We start from the raw sequence: 20,910 nt of genomic DNA, 5'->3' as shown, positions 1-20,910 counted from the left end.
CTTGCAACTGGGCACCTCCATCTCCCTGCCATTGGTTCAGAGTCTGTGCTTTGCACCTGGCAATCAGTCAGAAGTGAAATTGAAAAATGAATAAAGTTTCTATTTGTTCTCACTTGCAATGTTTATCCTAGCTTTGCTCTGTTTGAACTGATTTATTATATCATTTGGTCCTCTAATTAAATTTTTAAAGACAATTGGACATCTAATGAAGAAAACTTTAACAAAAGTTGTAGGTGATTTGCAATGTTTTATTGAAAGGTGTACAGTCCAGATGTGACGGTTCCCCCTTTAAAGTTGGGGAAGATGGCTCACAAAGTGCATTTATTAAAAACAAAAACACCTTTCTTTTCCCCCTTCTTTAAATAAATACATGGTCTTGTACCGTCCAAACTTCTATCAGCATATTGAATTTTTTTTCTACTATGTAATATTGTATTTATATTATGCTTTTAACAAAGCTTTGTTACTTCTATTGCAAACAATACACACTCCAGGTGTAGTTGCAACTGGTTTTATACAGTAAATAAAGTATTATACAATGATTCATTCTGGCTTTTTTTTTTCTTCTGGTCTATGCCTCAAACATCTGTACAGATAGCGTTCAAATGATTTACAGCCATCTCCTGCTATGTAATCTTTAGATGCTCTGTTTTTCTAACGGTAGTCCATGTGTAAGGTGGAAGACATGTCCAAGTCAATAACTTTGCAGGTTACATGTAACTACTGACTCACTATTGGCTTTGTAAATTGGAAAGAACTTGCCAGAAAATTTGCCACCTGCTCTGCAGCAGGTACATTTCACAGTTATGTAAAATCTTTAGACATTAACTCGAACGTAAAAACTAGCAACTCTAACTGCTTGGAGATGAGATCTTTCTCAAATGCAAAAAGCGCCTCCAGTATAACATACATATATATATATATATATATATATATATCAATAGTAGGCAAACGTTCGGCACACCAGATGTTGTGAAATACATCTCCCCTGATGCATTGCCAGCATCATGGCCGTAAGAGCATTATGGGAGATGTAGTCTGTAACATCTGGAATGCAGAAAATTTCCTACACCTGACCTATAGCATGTTTAAGTAGAGTAACAAACAATATTTTATACAGTGTTCAGATTAAATATCTCTTGGAACTTTTTTGGTTTAATTTTGAATACAGTTTTTTTAATTTTTTTTTTATATTGTTCCTATGAAAAAGGTACAGAATGTAAAAAAAATGTATAATTGAATCAGTAAATATGAAGGCTCCGCTGCTGGTTGTAACGGTAGAGAGTACGGATCTACTCTACGTTCCCCAGAGCAGTGTTCAAGTCGTTCACAAGTTCCTGAATTTCCAGGAAACACGGCAGGGCATACTCTTCCATCCATTCCGTAGCTGTACTCATGGGATAGATACTAAGCAACGCTGCCTGTACTGCTTCCATTACTGGCGTCCATCTTGACAGGAGGCTGAGGAAGGGCAAGTCATGTTTAAGTTGCATACTTTAGTTTTAAATAGATCTGCATTTATTATCTCCTACTTGTTTCCCAATAGTTGCATGGGCAGCAGATGAATTGCTATTGTTAGAAAAAAAAAAACTAATCACCAAAAAAATAAACTGCAATAGTAATATATTGTATTTGTGGTTTAACTGTGAGAGGCTGACTTACTGTTTATAGCTTAGCTGATTAATGCACAAATTATAGCAACTGTTCAAATACCAGGATCAAAAGATTCCATTGAGTAGAGGTTGATGGAATATCATTAAGTACAATTAAAGGGACGCTATAAACTACTACTGATTATTGCAATACTCTAAAAAGAATTTCGGTACCTTCTACTCTGTAGAAACTGTATGCACTTTGACCAAAAAAACAAAAACAGGGTTCTCCTGGCACCTAAAGTTCAGCCCTTTGCCCATAAACTGCAAGTCAAGCTAATCTAAAGTTACAAAATCTCTTGGCATGAATTACTGTGCCCTCACATGGAGAATGTTAGAAAACCATGGGTGTTCACTCCAGGCACCAATGCAGCTTTTCTGCATTTTATAGGTTTTGGTCAAATTAATTTAGTTGTTTTTGTATGACCACGTTTTTTTTAAAATTGTTTTTTTTAAATTAAATAATAAAATGTGTAATTGCCTGAAGTCATAATTCAGCCTTCACATACATCACTCAGCCAGTTTTATTGCAGTGGGGCTCTGTCATACACTTAAACAATGTACATTTCTGTAAGTTGTATTGCTGAGGAGCTCTCACATCCGATTTCCTTTGCTGCTCATCAATGACAGGCACATACTGTGTATATAATATGTATGTACGTACAATGGGCCAGCGATGGTGTATGGAGGAAACTGGCCTTGGTGCAGCAAAGAGGCTAAATCCAGCCCTGTTTATGGGAGTTGTATATCGGCTAATAGCTGAATTACATGTCCCAGAAAGCTTTGATTTCTGCTAACAGCACAACAATTAAGATTTTACCTTATCGCCTCTGGCTGGATCTGCTGCACCATTATTGGATGAACAATTTTCCGCTTCCGGTGGTAAGGACTGAACCAGCCTGTGACAAACCTAAATATCCAAGCAAAAAAGCAGAGGGGTCACACACACCAACCAAAGCTCACTCCATTACCGACCTCCTCCCCTCCAGGCTCACTGCTGCCAGCACTGACCTGCTCCTTTCCAGGCTCACTGCTGCTGCCGGCACTGACCTGCTCCTCTCCAGGCTCACTGCTGCCAGCACTGACCTGCTCCTTTCCAGGCTCACTGCTGCTGCTGTTTCTGACCTGCTCCTCTCCAGGCTCACTGCTGCTGCCGGCAGTGACCTGCTCCTTTCCAGGCTCACTGCTGCTGCCGGCACTGACCTGCTCCTTTCCAGGCTCACTGCTGCTGCCGGCACTGACCAGCTCCTCTCCAGGCTCACTGCTGCTGCCGGCACTGACCTGCTCCTTTCCAGGCTCACTACTGCTGCCTGCACTAACCTGCTTCTCTCCAGGCCCACTGCTGCTGCCTGCACTAACCTGCGCCTTTCCAGGCTCACTGCTGCTGCCGGCACTGACCTGCTCCTTTCCAGGCTCACTACTGCTGCCGGCACTGACCTGCTCCTCTCCAGGCTCACTGCTGCTGGCACTGACCTGCTCCTATCCAGGCTCACTGCTGCCGGCTCTGACCTGCTGGCTCTGACCTGCTCCTATCCAGGCTCACTGCTGCTGGCTCTGACCTGCTCCTATCCAGGCTCACTGCTGCCGGCACTGACCTGCTCCTCTCCAGGTTCACTGCTGCCAGCACTGACCTGCTCCTCTCCAGGCTCTCTGCTGCCGGCACTGACCTGCTCCTCTCCAGGTTCACTGCTGCCAGCACTGACCTGCTCCTTTCCAGGCTCACTGCTGCCGCCAGCACTGACCTGCTCCTCTCCAGGCTCACTACTGCCGGCACTGACCTGCTCCTCTCCAGGCTCACTGCTGCCGGCACTGACCTGCTCCTCTCCAGGCTCACTGCTGCCGGCACTGACCTGCTCCTCTCCAGGCTCACTGCTGCCGGCACTGACCTGCTCCTCTCCAGGCTCACTGCTGCCGGCACTGACCTGCTCCTCTCCAGGCTCACCGCTGCCAGCACTGACCTGCTCCTCTCCAGGCTCACCGCTGCCGGCACTGACCTGCTCCTCTCCAGGTTCACTGCTGCCAGCACTGACCTGCTCCTTTCCAGGCTCACTGCTGCCGCCGGCACTGACCTGCTCCTCTCCAAGCTCACTACTGCCGGCACTGACCTGCTCCTCTCCAGGCTCACTGCTGCCGGCACTGACCTGCTCCTCTCCAGGCTCTCTGCTGCCGGCACTGACCTGCTCCTCTCCAGGCTCTCTGCTGCCGGCACTGACCTGCTCCTCTCCAGGCTCACTGCTGCCGGCACTGACCTGCTCCTCTCCAGGCTCACCGCTGCCGGCACTGACCTGCTCCTCTCCAGGCTCACCGCTGCCGGCACTGACCTTTTCCACAACAGGCTCACTGCTGCTGGCACTGACCTACTCCCCCCCCCCCCCCCCAGTTTTCCTGTTGCCAGCACTGGCTTGCTGCCCCTTGACTACCAACTAATAAAGCTGGTCCTGCCCTCATCTCCCTAATTATTGGTTGCTATTGCATTGATCTTTTCTGCTTCCCGACTGACTGCTACAAGGCCGGACCTGTTTATTTCTTGACTCACTGATACTGGCAGTGGCCTGTTCCCTTAATTTTACTCACCACTAGCAGCCCTTCCATGTTCTCTGCACTTTATTCACCTCTACTATCACTGACCTGTTCTACATCATGTAAATCACTGCTATTGCCACTGACCTGTGCCCTTCCAGACTCCCTGTTAACAGCACTGACGTGTTCGCCTCCAGACTGCTACTGACCTGTTCCCTTCCAGAAAATCTTTCACAGACGTCTTCAAGAAAAAAATGATTTGCGTGATGAGAGTTAGAAGATCACTACCAGGAAAACTCCCCGTTGGCTCGCTGTTATTATAAGAAAGTCATTGTGTTATTGAAAGAATGGGGAAAAAAAAAAAAAGAAAAATGGTTGCCTGTCTCTTTAGGCTGACAGATGGTTAGAGGGACACTGTAGACAACATAACCACTTTAACTGCTGTCAGGCCCCCAATCACAATACGGCAAAACGACATGCAAATTCATACCTGGATTGCAGGCAGGGATCAGCTAATACTCTCAGCAAATCACTGCCTGGTATCCCCGGCATGGTGTGAGGTGCCATATTATTATCATTGAGGGATAGTCTGCAGCCTGCTGGGTACAGAGCATCAATGCTAAACAGGGAGTAACAGTATAACAGCCATGTAGCCCTTGCCACCTGTTAACTCCAGGCACCATAACCACATCAGCTGAAGTGGCTATGTGCCTACAGTGTGCCTTTAACCCCTTAAGGACCAAACTTCTGGAATAAAAGGGAATCGCGACATGTCACACATGTCATGTGTCCTTAAGGGGTTAATGAAACAATAGCTGGTTAGAACTGCACAATAAAATCTTGGTAATATTTATTAAAGTGCAAAACTGATAGACTGCATTGTATAAAAAAACAACAAAACATATTTATCTGCATTAGGGACGTTTTAGAATTGCAGATTGGGAACATTGGCCTATTGACCTGGAAAAGACTGAGTGTTAATGTTCGAAATGAAACCACTAGCCCCCACAGTTTGAGTTTAATTACATTTTCTGGAGTGTGAAATTTTTTTAAGGACATCCACGGTACAAATAACATTTCTGATTACTAGCAGTTTTATCCCTGTTGCACTGTATTTTGCAGGACCTAGAAAGGTAGGTGCTTAGATCTTACAATGAACAACAACGATGGCATATTTACTGCTCGGAACCTAGCTCAAGACACCCATGAAACCAGCAGCAGATGTGAAGGTCACCTTACAAAGTTTTCAATCTCCAACTGTGGCATTCCCAGGATGCTTTTCACGGAGCCAATCACTTGCTCAGAGCAGGAACCTGATATGTAATAAAAAGCAAGGACATGTTATAGGGAACCTTGTAAAATACGGGTGGCTCTTTAGCTTATAGACTGGTATTATTTAAACTGGTTTAAACCAGTGCAGCCAAACATATGTAAGAATGATAGTTTTTAACCCCTTAAGGACACATGATATGTGTGACATGTCATGATTCCCTTTTATTCCAGAAGCTTGGTCCTTAAGGGGTTAAAGAACAACTGTCACCAGAAATCTTTTTTTATTATTCTAAGAATCTTTGCAGCATGTAATGACAGATACAACATTTTTCTTTTAATTAAGTATATGTAAAAATACCTGAAAGTCTGTCCCCTACTTTCACAGAACACTAGATCCTTCTGCCATATTCAAACACCTTTGGTCGGACCAAGTTAGAATCTGACCGTTAGGCTCCTGCTTGCTCCTTTCACAGAGTGGTGAGGTCATCAGTCATCGCCCTAGGTGCTCTGCTAAGCAGGGCAGAGTTGGCCAGATTTTCATGTATTTTTACATAAACTTCATTTTAAAAAAAGGCCATATCTTTTTTTACATGTTGAAAGGATTCCTATAATATTAATAAAACCAATTTCTGATGACAGTTATCCTTTAAAAATTTAAATTCTAATTTTTAAGGAAATGTGTTGTGCTTAACAGAGTATCATTATAAACTAAAAAAATATATTTAAATGAGTCATTATTCTACCTTAACGACTACACAGAATACCTGTCACTGTGTAGAACACTTTATAACTAAGTGCCAGGAGCAGAAAATCTCTTAAGAGTTGACAACTCTTAGGACATTTTTTTATCAGTATCCAGATTGTATTTATTTTGGCCTATTTTTTTATGACAACTTAAATGTTCATATTTTTAACTCTGCCTATGATCACTCATTGTATACTCTCCTACCACAGGAATTCAAGCGTGTTTTCTTTTTGTGTTTGGGGCATATGTCAGACCTTGCCAGCCTCGTTGTAGCTGCGAAATGCCATTCAGCCAGTTAGCACAATATGATGAAGATCTGACTTAGCTAGTGTGAATTCTCAGTAGCCATCAATAAGGAGACCCTGGGGAAAATATCTACTTTCATTTCATGCTACATTCGGCTTTTAACCCCTTAAGGACACATGACACGTGTGACATGTCGTGATTCCCTTTTATTCCAGAAGTTTGGTCCTTAAGGGGCTAAACAAGGTGGTAGAAGCTGAAACAGGAGACATGAACTGTACCATGTTTTAGGAATTGCAGACACACAGCCAAAGATGGAATCGCAACTGGAAGCAGCTCACACAGTACCGAGAAATGGTCGTACCTGTACAGAAAGAATAAAGGTCGATTACGACAAACTCAAGATAACTTTTTAGTTTTTTTTATAAAGAATGGACGGTGTGCTGGTGAAATAATTGTCTACAACTGATAGTAAGCTATTTTGTATATGAAAACTGACTCTACCAGCTGGCATTTTGCAAGACATTTGTTACCTCTCCGAGCACAGATTTGTAAGTTCTATACCCAGAAGGTCAACTCTGCTTATCACCCTTGCAAGGGGTACAAATGAGTTGGGTAATAATAACCTATCCTTGGTCATATATGAAAAATGAAATCTTTAGGAAGGGCTAAATCACATTGTTTGATGTTTTCTTGTTGCTTTGTGCTATATATCCTACCTCTGCCATCCAGTTAATGCCATCCCCTGTAGGATGCTCTGTGGCACTGCCTCCGCTACCTGCTGCCAATGTCTGTGGTTCTCCAGGTGATGGGCAATGTGAGTGAGCTGTTGGTTTGTCCCTGTGGCCCCCTTAAAAGCACTCGCCAACCAGATCTTCTGAAAGCCACACTGTTGGTACTTCTCCACCAGAGCGACTGTGGGATGACAAAAAAAATGATTATAGCACCGGGGAAACATTACTGCTGAATTATTTAAGACCGCGACCAGACCCCTGTAATGTCGGCCGGCTGGGAGAAAGCGACAGCCTGTCACTTTCTCCCAGCATCCTGCAAGGAGGCAGCGCGGGAGGAGGAAGCCGCAACATGAGGGGAGAGGAGCATGAAGAGCTCCAGACCTCTCAAATCCACCTGTAGCAGGACTCCAAGCCACCCTCGTGGCACATATGGTAAGCTGGCAGGAGATATATAAAAAATAAATAAAAATCACTTGTATATGTGTGTGTGTATGAGTTTGAATGTGTGTATGAGTATAAATGTATGTCAGGGTGTTTGTTCGTGTGTGCATCTGTGTGTGTATATACATGGCAGTGTGCTTTTGTGTCTGTGCACACATCTGTATATGTGTGTCTGTGTGTCAGCGTGTGTGTTTTTATGTCAGTGTGTGTATGTATCAATGTTTGTGTGTCTGGGTGCGTGTGTAGGTGTCTTTATGAATTTGTGTGTAAATGTCGTATTTATATGCATCTGTGTGTTAATGTGCATGAATATCTGTGTAAGGATGTAAGTATGTATGTATGTATATACATCCAAGCAGTCAAACACCAGCACGACATACAAGCACACTCCTGAAATCTAACTCAAATATTACATACAAACACACCACTGCATTCATACTAAAAAAATAATAATATACAAACACACTCTTTCACTCAAACACAAATACTTCACATAAATGTACATCCGCATTTAAAAGTGAACATTACATTCAGACACACCCCTGCAATCAAACACAAACATTACATACAAACACACCCTTGTATTAAAACACAATAACTATATACAAGCACCCCTTCAAACACCAACACTGTACATTACATTATAGCGCCAGTAAATGCCACAGAGCTGTATAGATACGCAACCTAGAAAGTTTGACTTGGGGTGCCTTGGAAAAATACTGAAATACTAAGGGCCCCTTGAAAGTTTGGGAACCACTGATATAGAGCACATTTGGAGCCAAGTGCTAACGTGGAGAATTTAACTGTGACACATTTAGCACTTTGCTCCAGAAATGGTCCTTCCGCTGACACTTGCTGACTTACTTCTGTTTTCAACATCCAGGTTTGCGGTGTAGTCCCATATCATAGGCTGCAGCAGAGACGGGACTCCGGACTCTACGAGAAACAGATTTTAATTTGAGAAGGCAGTGTTTACATCTTAATGAACATTCATACATTTGGTGACCCCCCTAAACTAGTGCATATAACATGTAAAAAAAACAAAGCGAGCGTGCTCTGTGCATTTGTTTCTTCTCTGTCTATAGCATTTATTTCTTTCCTTTTGACAATTTGTTAGAGAATAATTTAGTTACACCGCATATGTCCAGCATTGTCATTATGTGTGTCATTGCTGTGAGTCGGAAAGCATACAATAGTCAGACATTATATATATATATAAAACATATATTACTTCATGAAAAGGCATTAAAATACTTCGTAACCACTAATTATCAGCTGTTGAGAGACTTTTGATTATGCATTACATTGGCACTTATTTTATCATCAAAAGGATAAAAGAATTAGTTGACCCTGCTGGGAGAATACACTGTAATCCTCCAGGTTACAGATTCTAAATGTGTTGCATTAACCAACTGACTGGTCTCTCTAGGCTACAGAAAATATGTCTTGAAATACATCCTTATGTTATTATTTCCACTGATCAGCCACAACATTGAAACCACTGACAGGTGAAGTGAATAACATTTATGATATCGTTACAATGGCACGTGTCAAGGGGCGGGACATATTAGGCAGCATGTGAACCGTCCATTTTTGAATTTCATGTGTTGGAAGCATGAAAACTGGGCAAGCGAAAAGATCTGAGTGACTTTGACAAGGACCAAATAGTGGTGGCTGGACAACAGAGTTAGAAGATCTCAAAATGGCAGGTCTTGTGGGCTATTCCCAGTATGCAATGGAAAGTATGTACCTTTGCAAGGAAGGAGAACTGGTGAACCAGCATAAGGGTCACGAGTGCCCAAGGCTCATTGATGCACATGCAGAGAGAAGACTAGCCCATTTCGTCCGATGAGAAAAAGGTATCAGAACACACCTTACATCGCAGTTTGTTGTATACGGGGCTGCGTAGCTGCAGACTTGTCCGAGCGCCTGTGATGACACTTGCCCACCATCGAACGCGTCTTCAAGGTGACCTGAGCTTCAGAACTGGATGATAGAGCAATGGAAGAAGGTTGCCTAGTCTGGTGAATCAAGTTTTCTTTTAGATCGAGTGGATAGCTGGGTGCGTGTGCATTGTTTACCTGGGGAAGAGATGGCAGCAGAATGCACTATGGGATGAAGGCTGGCCAGCGAAGGCAATGTTATGCAGGGAAAACTGGAGTCCTGGTCCCACCTCACAACTTGCAGGACTAAAGGATCTGCTGCTAATAATTTGGTGTTAGTTACCACAGGAAACATTCAGAGGTCTTGAGGCACAATAGCTGTTTTGGCAGTATAAGTGGAACCTACACAATATTAGGCAAGTGGTTTTAACGACGTGGCTGATCAGTGTAAGTTTATTTGTTGTGAAGCTTTACCAAATGAAACAAATATTGTCAAAAGATCGGTCTTATAGTGAAGTTACTATTAAACATTTCTGTCAACAGCCAAGAACTTGCTAGTGGTGTTTTTTTAATTAGAGAGGATATAATGTGCCTTTCAGGTATTTAAGAACAATGGATAGAGAAAGAATGGTATTGAGGGGACCTCCTGTTTTGGATGGTTCTCTTTGATGTGACGCAAGCCTAGAGATAAGTGCTTCAAATGTTCAGAGCTGAACACCATTTGCTTAATCTTGCCTTACTTAGTATTCTGCATATACTGACAAGATTCTGCTAGACTGCTTACCTGTGAGTGTGCATGCACTGGCTTCGCGAAGCATATCATCCCAGGCGATGGGTCTTACCCCCGGAAATGTGGACACTACATGCGTAGCCACAGCTCGGAGGTGTGACAAGAAGATTTCTACGACAGTGAGGGATCTTTCTGTACGTAGCAACTTGGATTCTTCACCCTCACCAAGGTAATAGACCTGAAAGTAGGAGGCAAGGACACACGCTGACCTGTCACCAAACATACAAAAGCTGCAATTTATAAAAAGGGCATAGCGGCAGCACCGATTAATGTTATCTCGGGTCAAACCACTGTCTTCATGAGGTTTCTTAACATAACGTACCTCGTCAGAACCGATATGGAGCCACTGGATGTCTGGGTGCAGGTCCATCACCTGCTGCAGCATGGCCCGAATCAGCTGGTGGGATTCTGCTTTATGGGGGTTCAAGCTGTTTGGGTAAGTTGGGACTTCTCTAAGATGAGAGAACTCCTTGTGCTTTAGGACAAACTGCAGATGACACACAAGACAAATGTTAATAGTGACAAGAAGTTAAACACAGCATTCAGTGGTGCCCCGATACTCACCCATTCCCTACCTCCATGTGTCCAAATGTTTGTATTAATGGAATGACTTCCAAGTTGTGAAGCTTTGCCAGACTTAATATCTCACAGATTTCCTCAGGGCTAAGAGTGGAAGACAGAAATTAACGAACAGGATATCTTAATTTCTATTATGAAACGGCCATTGTTTGAAAAAACTTCCTATAAGGAAAATCATCCCTAGTAGTTTAACATCCCAGGTAACCTTTATTATAAACAAGGTAATGTTGGTTTCGTTTTTTTGGTTAATCCATTGAGTGCAAGGAACTTCTGTTCCATTACTCAGAGAATGGAACAATGCTAAGTTAGAAAGTCATGCTTATTTTTAGAGAGTGAACTATACATTCTTGAAGGTTACCTGTAAGCATGGGCAGCACGCAAAGGGAGCAGCTCCCCGAAATATGGAAAGGTGTCTTCATATTCTATCAGCAGTCCATTTGCTCCAAGGGATGAGAAAAGGGGAAATATCTGGTGGCAGACAAAAAAGAATTCTGGATTTAAATTAAAACCTATCTAGATTGTAAGTTCTCATGAGAATAGGGCCCTCCACTACTCATATATGTTTATTTTTCAATTTTGTACTGTCTCAGATGTACTGTACCTTTGTATTTTGACGTGTACCAATTGTACCCATGTACAGCGCTGTGGAATGTGTTGGCGCTTAATAAATAAAGTATAATAATAAAAAAACACTTTCGCCAATGTGAACATTTCAGAACCCCGTAGCTATACTGTCTGCTATTTTGATGGTGCTTGAGGACACATCGTGCCATCACGTTAAGGTCATGTCAGTTTGTTTTTGGATGTCTCACTGCTGTTTCCACAAGCAATCAGATGAGCTCCTTTAATATGTGAGCAGAGCGGAATGCTCCAATTAATGGATCTCAGAATAATGTATTGTTTATAAAAAGATAGGATTCTCACAAAATCACTCTATGCTAATGAGGAGGAGGGGCAGTACATCCACTAATGTTTAAACGTAATGTTATCGGACTGAAGCAACAGACATAAAATGTTTTGGAACACAAGCAATGAACTCATCAGAGTCCAACGTTGTTAAGGTTCCTGGAACACAGCTACCCTGAGATGGGAAAACAGTAGGCAGGCACACTATCAGACAGACCTTGGATTACAAGGCATGCCGAGAGCCGGGAGAGGGTTCAAGGGCACGTTATACATGCGCTGGCACAATTTATAGGTGAAATTTGATGTGGCGTTACACACTACATTCTTTAAAATGGCACTTTAACTGTTTAATTGTGAGACAATTTAATTCCTGGATCCATTCAACTTTTTCAATCTAAATCAAAAAGCTTTCACCACTAAACGAATAACAGAAAGTTTAACCCCTTAAGGACCAAACTTCTGGAATAAAAGGGAATCATGACGTGTCAGACATGTCATGTGTCCTTAAGGGGTTAAACTAAATAGCTTGCGGGTGACAATAGTGTGCAATCTGATACCACTTCCAGTATTACCTCTGCCAGATATGACACTTTGGGCGGTGCTCCTTTTAGATCCAGGTGGACCAAAATAAGTTCGAAATTCGCTTTTTTTCCCTTAGTCAACTGACCCTGGTCAGCGCTGTGCTTTCTGCAGAAAGATAAGAAAGTATTTGCCATCATTGTAAACTAGAGGTACATTAAAATGGCTAAATAAAGCTAAAGAAACCATGCAACACATATTAGCTGCCAAGCTGGGCTTTTATTAGGTTCATTTTTACTAAGTCCTGAGTTTTAAATGAGTTAAGGGGTGTTGGGAGATGTGCTAGGTATGTATCAGCGCACTGGGTACAAGAGGGACATATTGGACAAGTAGGGGAGGTACTGGGTGGCAGGGGGACCAACAGTTAGAGTATTAGATTACGGAGGTGTAAGGTGTTGCCCACATGGGCAATCAGGAATGTACAAATGTTGTTCTGGGTTATAGGGGCCTACAGATAATGTACTGGCCCCTATAACCCAGGTGGGATCTATAGGACCAGAAGGGGGAAGAGTAATGAGTAATCTGTGTGAACAAAGAGATGCACATGACGTGTGCTGGGCATCCTGTGGCACTATGGGAATACAATGGGTAGTTAATTTACCAGTAGGAGTTGTAGGGTCTGTCTAGAGCAGGGGTGCCCAAAAGGTAGATCCGCAGATGTTTTAAAACTAAAGCTTCCACAATGCTTTGCCATTCTAAAGACATGCAAAGCATCATGGGAGTTGTAGTCCTATAACATCTGGGGATCTACCTATTAAGTACCCCGGGTCTAGAGGGCGAAACAGGCCTTGTAGTTGTGATAGTTGAAGTACACCTACAGGGGCTTTATGGAATGACCAGTAGGAACATTACAATATATGATGCATTGGGGGTGGACGGAAGCAGTATGCATTTACACAAGGTGTATTGGGGTAGTAGGAAATGTACATGTGGTGTACATTGTGTACCATACAGAGGCAGTAGGATGTTACAGTAGGTGTGTATCGCAGTAGGAGTTTATGGGTGGTGTGTAGGGGTAGTATTAAGTTACAGCTAGTGTACAAGAGAAGTATGAAGTTACAGGTGGTGTAAATGGGCAGTATGAGGTTACAGCTAGTGTACAGGAGCAGTATGAAGTTACAGATAGTGTATAGGAGCTGTAGTAGGTTCACTGCCGTGTATAGGGCTATGGGATGTAGGTGGTGTACAGAGGCAATTGGAGGGTATAGGTGGTGTAGAGGGGCAGTAGGAGGGTATAGGTGGTGTAGAGGGGCAGTAGGAGGGCATAGGTGGTGTAGAGGGGCAGTAGGAGGGTATAGGTGGTGTAGAGGGGCAGTAGGAGGGTATAGGTGGTGTTCAGGGGCAGTAGGAGGGAATAGGTGGTGTAGAGGGGCAGTAGGAGGGTATAGGTGGTGTAGAGGGGCAGTAGGAGGGTATAGGTGGTGTTCAGGGGCAGTAGGAGGCGAATAGGTGGTGTAGAGGGGCAGTAGGAGGGTACAGGTGGTGTTCAGGGGGCAGAAGGTGGGTGTAGGTGGTGTACAGGGGCAGTAGGAGGGTATAGGTGGTGTAGAGGGACAGTAGGAGGGTATAGGTGGTGTTCAGGGGCAGTAGGAGGGAATAGGTGGTGTAGAGGGGCAGTAGGAGGGTACAGGTGGTGTTCAGGGGGCAGAAGGTGGGTGTAGGTGGTGTACAGGGGCAGTAGGAGGGTATAGGTGGTGTAGAGGGACAGTAGGAGGGTATAGGTGGTGTTCAGGGGCAGTAGGAGGGAATAGGTGGTGTAGAGGGGCAGTAGGAGGGTACAGGTGGTGTTCAGGGGCAGAAGGTGGGTGTAGGTGGTGTACAGAGGCAGTAGGAGGGTGTAGGTGGTGTACAGAGGCAATAGGAGGGTATAGGTGGTGTAGAGGGGCAGTAGGAGGGTATAGGTGGTGTTCAGGGACAGTAGGAGGGTGTAGGGGGCAGTAGGAGGGTATAGGTGGTGTTCAGGGGCAGTAGGAGGGTATAGGTGGTGTAGAGGGGCAGTAGGAGGGTATAGGTGGTGTTCGGGGCAGTAGGAGGGAATAGGTGGTGTAGAGGGGCAGTAGGAGGGTACAGGTGGTGTTCAGGGGCAGAAGGTGGGTGTAGGTGGTGTACAGGGGCAGTAGGAGGGTATAGGTGGTGTAGAGGGGCAGTAGGAGGGTATAGGTGGTGTAGAGGGGCAGTAGGAGGGAATAGGTGGTGTAGAGGGGCAGTAGGAGGGTACAGGTGGTGTTCAGGGGCAGAAGGTGGGTGTAGGTGGTGTACAGGGGCAGTAGGAGGGTGTAGGTGGTGTACAGGGGCAGTAGGAGGGTGTAGGTGGTGTACAGGGGCAGTAGGAGGGTATAGGTGGTGTACAGGGGCAGTAGGAGGGTATAGGTGGTGTTCAGGGGCAGTAGGAGGGTATAGGTGATGTTCAGGGGCAGTAGGAGGGTGTAGGGGGGCAGTAGGAGGGTATAGGTGGTGTTCAGGGGCAGTAGGAGGGTACAGGTGGTATTCAGGGGCAGTAGGAGGGAATAGGTGGTGTAGAGGGGCAGTAGGAGGGTACAGGTGGTGTTCAGGGGCAGAAGGTGGGTGTAGGTGATGTACAGGGGCAGTAGGAGGGTGTAGGTGGTGTACAGGGGCAGTAGGAGGGTATAGGTGGTGTACAGGGGCAGTAGGAGGGTATAGGTAGTGTTCAGGGGCAGTAGGAGGGTATAGGTGGTGTTCAGGGGCAGTAGGAGGGTATAGGTGATGTTCAGGGGCAGTAGGAGGGTGTAGGGGGGCAGTAGGAGGGTATAGGTGGTGTTCAGGGGCAGTAGGAGGGTACAGGTGGTATTCAGGGGCAGAAGGTGGGTATAGGGGGTGTTCAGGGGCAGTAGGAGGGTATAAGTGGTGCACAGGGGTAGTAGGTGAGTATAGGTGGTGTAGAGGGGCAGTAGGAGGGTATAGGTGGTGTAGAGGGGCAGTAGGAGGGTATAGGTGGTGTACAGGGGCAGTAGGAGGGTATAAGTGGTGCACAGGGGCAGTAGGAGGGTATAAGTGGTGCACAGAGGCAGTAGGTGGGTATAGGTGGTGTAGAGGGGCAGTAGGAGGGTATAGGTGGTGTGTAAGGTACTGGGATTTCAGACTTAAGGGGTTAAAGAAGGGTATTGGTGGTGTAGGGCAGTAGTGAGTTTCAGGCCTTATATAGGGGCAGTAGGCGATATACAGGGGCAGTAGGATGTGTACAGGGCCGGGTATACGAGCAATACGGGGTGACAGCTCTCACCCATCCATGCTGCCGGCTGATCGGAGCTCTATTGCTCCTGCCTGCTGCGGCCTGAGCCAATGTGCGAGCTCCACGCCGAGCCCGGAGCTCCAGTAAGCAGTCACCATGGCAACCAAGCACCGGCGGCGGGGACGGGTACCGGGAGAAAGCGGGGATGTGGGGCCCAGGCCGAGGGAGAAAACCGGGTGAGAACGGGTGGTGTAATGGAGGGGGTAACAGGGCGAGAAGGCAGGAAGGAGGGAGATACAGGGTGTAACAAGGAATAGGGGGACCACTGGGGTAAAAAGGCACTCAAGGAGGAGGTTAACATTAAAGGGGGGGAGGGGGGGGAGGGGGGGGTAACAGGAAATAAAGGGGGGTCACAGTACTGAGCAGAGGAATACAAGGGGGTAACAGGGGTAAAATAATGAAAAGATGGGGTAAACAGTGAAAGATCAAATAATAGAAGGAAAGGGTTAACAGTGGTAAAATAATGAAAAAGGGAGTAAACAGTAAGGGGTAATAGAATGAAAGGAGGGGTAAACAGTAAGGGGTAATAGAATGAAAGGAGTGGTAAACAGTAAGGGGTAATAGAATGAAAGGAGGGGTAAACAGTAAGGGGTAATAGAATGAAAGGAGGGGTAAACAGTAAGGGGTAATAGAATGAAAGGAGTGGTAAACAGTAAGGGGTAATAGAATGAAAGGAGGGGTAAACAGTAAGGGGTAAACAGTAAGGGGTAATAGAATGAAAGGAGGGGTAAACAGTAAGGGGTAATAGAATGAAAAGAGCGGGTAAACAGTGAGGGGTAAAATAATGAAAGGAGGGGTTAACAGAGAGGGTACAATTTTTAAAGTAGAGGATAAACAACAATGGATAGAAGAATGAAAGGAGGGGTTAAACAGTGAAAGATAAAAGAATGAAAGGATGGGTAAAAATGAAGGGACAAAACATTGAAAGAAGATGGTAAACAATGAGAGGTGAAAGAATAAAAAATACGGTAAACAACAATGGGCAAACTAATGAAATGAGAGAATAAACAGTAAGGAGTAAATGAATGAAATGAAAAGATGCATAGTAAAGAGTAAAACCATGAATGGAAAGGATACTCAGTAAGGAATAAAGTAATGAAAAAAGGGGATAAACTGCAAGGAGAAATAGAATGAAAGGAGAGTGTTTACTGTAGGGGGTAAAATAATGAATGGGGAAAATAGACAGTAAGGAGTAAAATAATCAAATAAGAAGACAAACACTAAATAATTAAAGAACGCAAAGAGGGTAAAATCATGAAAGGAGGGGATACACAATAATGGGGGGTGGGGGGGAATGAAAGTAGGGGTAAAGGAGTGAAAGGATGAGATTTATTGTAAGGGGTACTACTAAGAGGTTAACGTCATTAAATAAGTGTGTAACTAGGGCCAATATTGTAAGAATTTTTTTCCACCATAAAAGTGTGTTTCGCTTGGTGATTGGCAATCAGTGGAACTATGCCCAGCCTGCCACCTCGGGATCATTGTGGCTGAAGAGCCTGCTCAGCGAGGTCCAGCAAGGCAAGTAAAGTGTTACACTGAGCTTCACTGCAGCACTGGGACTCGGGACATTTAGGGTTATAGGAACACTATAGCGGTAAGCTGTAAGAATACAAACAATTAACTTTTAGCCCTTGCTGCGTCGATCTCCTCCTTGGCAGAGATTATCAGTCTTTATCATCTCAGCCAGTCCAATGCCGTGGCCAATAGGCATCTCCTCATAGAGCTGAATTGAATCAATGCGTCTCTATGGTGAGCGTTCATTGTCCCCATGCAGAGCGTGTAGATGCTGAACGTCGGTTCTGCAGTCTTTGAAGCACTGAACCCAGGAAGTTCCTCTAGTGGCTGTCGAAGTTACAGCCAGTAGAGGGGGTCATAGACACAGTGTAAACACTGCATTTTCTCCGAAATGGCAGCATTTATACTGCCGACCCTGCATCAGGCTATCTAAACCAGAACCACTACCTTAAGCTGCTTTCTGGTAACTATAGTATCTCTTTAAAGGGAGGGTTAAATTAGGGTTAGAAATTAATTTAGCCTCACTCAATCTTTTCTAACCCAGAAGTAAAACTAAAAGTAACTTTATACATTGTTGTAAATGTAACGTTCGTAGGAGGTGTAACTAATCTCTAAAATCTAAATAATAATAATAATAAAAAAAAAAAAAAATACTTCCTAACTCTAACCATCATTTTAGATCTCACCAAACCCTAAATCTCAGTGCTTTAGTGAAGCGACTAATTGTAAAGCTCAGTGTAACTTTACTTACCTTGCAGGATCTCGCCAAACAGCCTCTCTAGCCAAACTGATCCCGAGGAGGAGGCAGGCAGGCAGAGCAGAGTTCTGATGAAAACTAGACTTAGTCCTTAAGCCAATATGTTAAAACCTTAGTGTGATGCCCACCCCTCCTCCATTGTCAGTATATGCGTAATATAATAACATGGGTGCCTGTGTGTGCGATTAAATAAGTGAGCATCCAAGCGCCACTCAATACCTGAACGTTTGCTGGGTAAGATGAAAATTTATTTTCTCTTTTTTTTCTCTCCATTAGCTGGTGGATGGAATTAGAGGGACACTATAGTCACCAGAACAACTACAGCCTATTGTAGTTGTTCTGGTGAGTATACTATGTCCCTACAGGCTTTTTTTTTTTTCTTCAGAGAAAACATAGTGTTTACATTACAGGCGAGGGACACCTCCAGTGGCCATTCCTCAGATGACTACTACTAGAGGTGCTTCCTGGGGCAGTCATTCATTTCAACCCATAGATTATAAGTTTACAGGTATTTAACTGAGGCCTTGCTTTAATATTTTTGGATAAACATTTCAAATGATCACAATCGGTTAGAAAAACCTTTCAGATATTTCATCTTTAGTTCAAGTCAATGGAAATTTTTGAAGATAAATCATTTGAGGAGTTTTTCTAGTAGATTGTGATCATTTGCAACGCTTATTCATAAATATAAAATCAAGACCTAAATTATTTGTATAAAAGAGCTTTTTAAAATAAAGTATCTGCCTATATGTAAGTGCGTATAACCTGTGTGTACCCGTGTAAACTCTCTTTTGAATAACATAAAACACATACAAATTTTATTTTCATTTTTTCCCCTGTAAAGGATTAAAAAATGTAGGCCTCGAAGTACATCATGGCAGAAGTTCATTGTCGGCGGTATCCTGTGTGTTGCTGGAAGTTTAGTTGGTGGGTTACTTGTTTGGCATCACCAGAGCAGCGATGGCATGGAAGTTTTGGCAGCGCAGCGTGAGACACTAGATCACCGATTCTACCAGGTGCCCTGCTCAGAGGATTACAATAACCACAGGAGGTTTGCTGGTAATGCTTGAATAACGTGAAACTAACAAACTAATAGTGATCGCAATAGATTTTTTTTTTTTTTTAAATTCTTTATTTTTCTTTGTGCAGGGAGTGTCAATGCCACAACAGCATATTCAAAAGAGATAGGCATAGTAGTTGTACATTTGTGACATAAGAATATCGGCACATTTTTAAATGTTATGTTTTAAACACGCTATGAGCAGTAGATTATACATGCTTTAGGTAGTTAAGTTGTGAGATCGTAGCAGAGATGATCGCAATAGATTTTAACAGTGTTAGGATAGAAAAATAGCTGAGTTGAAGACTTTCCAGTTCAGAAATGTTGACATAAAAGCTGTTAAAATCTCCACAATTCTCAAGTTTATCCAAGACATTATAGCCCATACAATATTCAGGTATAAATCGAGCACAGGGGCCTGCATATGGCCCTTTAACGCTATGAAGTAGGTTGGGGAGATAGAACAATTATTATTACTAGGCTGTAATGTTAATAGTTTTCTCTGAAAAGACCGTGTTTACAGCAAAATGCCTGAAGGTAATGATTCTACTAACCAGAACAAATACAATAAGATGTAGTTGTTCTGGTGACTATAGTGTCCTTTTAACACAACACTTCAAGCGCCACAACTACTACACCTTGCTGGTGCCCTCCCAGATTAAGAAGTGAAAGCATCACTGGCAGTGTAAATCACAGTAAGTGGCAATGTTTATTTATATGTGTGTCATTGTGTATGTGAACAAGCATGACAGTGTATAACTTGGAATGTACACTGTACACATAGGCGTGCGCACGGGGTGTGCCGGGTGTGCCTGGGCACACCCTAACCCCCGCGCGCCGCATATGGATTGAGGCCGGCAGGGAAGATCAAAAAATCTCCCCTGCCGGCTCAAGCTTACCAATTAGCCCCGAGAGAGGCTCTGAAGAGCTCAGTTCCGTTTGGATACGGAGCTAACAGCCTCCAGGCTGCACGCAGGGCAGCCCTCTCGCGATCTCCGATATTTTCAGAGCGTTGCCGTGGTAACCCACGGCAACGCTCTGAAACTCCAGCTCTCGCGAGAGGAACGCATGGTCTGTACCCTGCGGAGGTACAGACCACATCACTAGCCCACTGGATCACCAGGGATGATCAGCAGCGTGCTCCATCTTACCCTGCACAGTAAGGTAACAAGGGGAAAGGGGAGTAAATGTGTAGGGTTATTTTATTTTAAATAAACAATCAAAATGTATTATTTAACCCTATCCAGCCCTTCTATACTATAAACTATACCCTATATACACCCTGCACCCACACACTATACACCCTGCACCCACACACTATACACCCTGCACCCACACACTATACACCCTGCACCCACACACTATACACCCTGCACCCACACACTATACACCCTGCACCCACACACTATACCCCCTGCACCCACACACTATACACCCTGCACCCACACACTATACACCCTGCACCCACACACTATACCCCCGCACCCACACACTATACCCCTCGCACCTACACACTATACCCCTCGCACCTACACACTATACCCCTCGCACCTACACACTATACACCCTGCACCTACACACTATACACCCTGCACCTACATACTATACACCCCCTGCACCTACACACTGTACACCCCCTGCACCCACACACTGTACACTGCCTGCACCTAAACACTATACCCCCTGCACCCACACACTATACCCCCTGCCCCTATACACTATACACCCCCTGCACCCACACACTATACCCCCTGCACCCACACACTATACCCCCTGCCCCTATACACTATACACCCCCTGCACCCACACACTATACCCCCTGCACCCACACACTATACCCCCTGCACCCACACACTATACCCCCTGCACCCACACACTATACACCCCCTGCACCCACACACTATTCCCCCTGCACCTACACACTATACACCCCCTGCACCCACACACTATACCCCCTGCACCCACACACTATACCCCCTGCACC

At 44.4% G+C, this 20,910-nt stretch overlaps 2 protein-coding genes across 2 annotated transcripts in view; one reads left to right on the top strand and one right to left on the bottom strand.

The window, feature by feature from the left end:
- Positions 1-1,241: 1,241 nt before the first annotated feature.
- HEXD (hexosaminidase D) lies at positions 1,242-15,692 on the bottom strand. Its single transcript, XM_063456009.1, has 13 exons — positions 15,586-15,692; positions 12,338-12,452; positions 11,218-11,327; positions 10,856-10,943; positions 10,603-10,767; positions 10,275-10,458; positions 8,472-8,543; positions 7,152-7,347; positions 6,714-6,796; positions 5,407-5,485; positions 4,382-4,483; positions 2,473-2,562; positions 1,242-1,461 (listed from the first exon to the last, which is right to left on the bottom strand). The coding sequence occupies exons 1-13, from the start codon at positions 15,690-15,692 to the stop codon at positions 1,293-1,295; spliced, it is 1,560 nt and encodes a 519-aa protein (XP_063312079.1). The 3' UTR covers positions 1,242-1,292.
- Positions 15,691-20,910, top strand: part of OGFOD3 (2-oxoglutarate and iron dependent oxygenase domain containing 3) — a 129,548-nt gene continuing 124,328 nt past the window's right edge. The window contains exons 1-2 of the mRNA XM_063456016.1: positions 15,691-15,770; positions 18,711-18,925. Of these exons, the coding sequence (XP_063312086.1) occupies positions 15,691-15,770; positions 18,711-18,925 (295 nt within the window). The remainder of the gene's footprint in view (positions 15,771-18,710; positions 18,926-20,910) is intronic.

The sequence above is a fragment of the Pelobates fuscus genome, chromosome 5, assembly GCF_036172605.1.
Source record: "Pelobates fuscus isolate aPelFus1 chromosome 5, aPelFus1.pri, whole genome shotgun sequence".
NCBI lineage: Eukaryota > Metazoa > Chordata > Amphibia > Anura > Pelobatidae > Pelobates > Pelobates fuscus.
The sequence above is the reverse complement of the archived record's forward strand: the minus strand, read 5'-3'. Positions and strand labels throughout refer to the sequence as shown.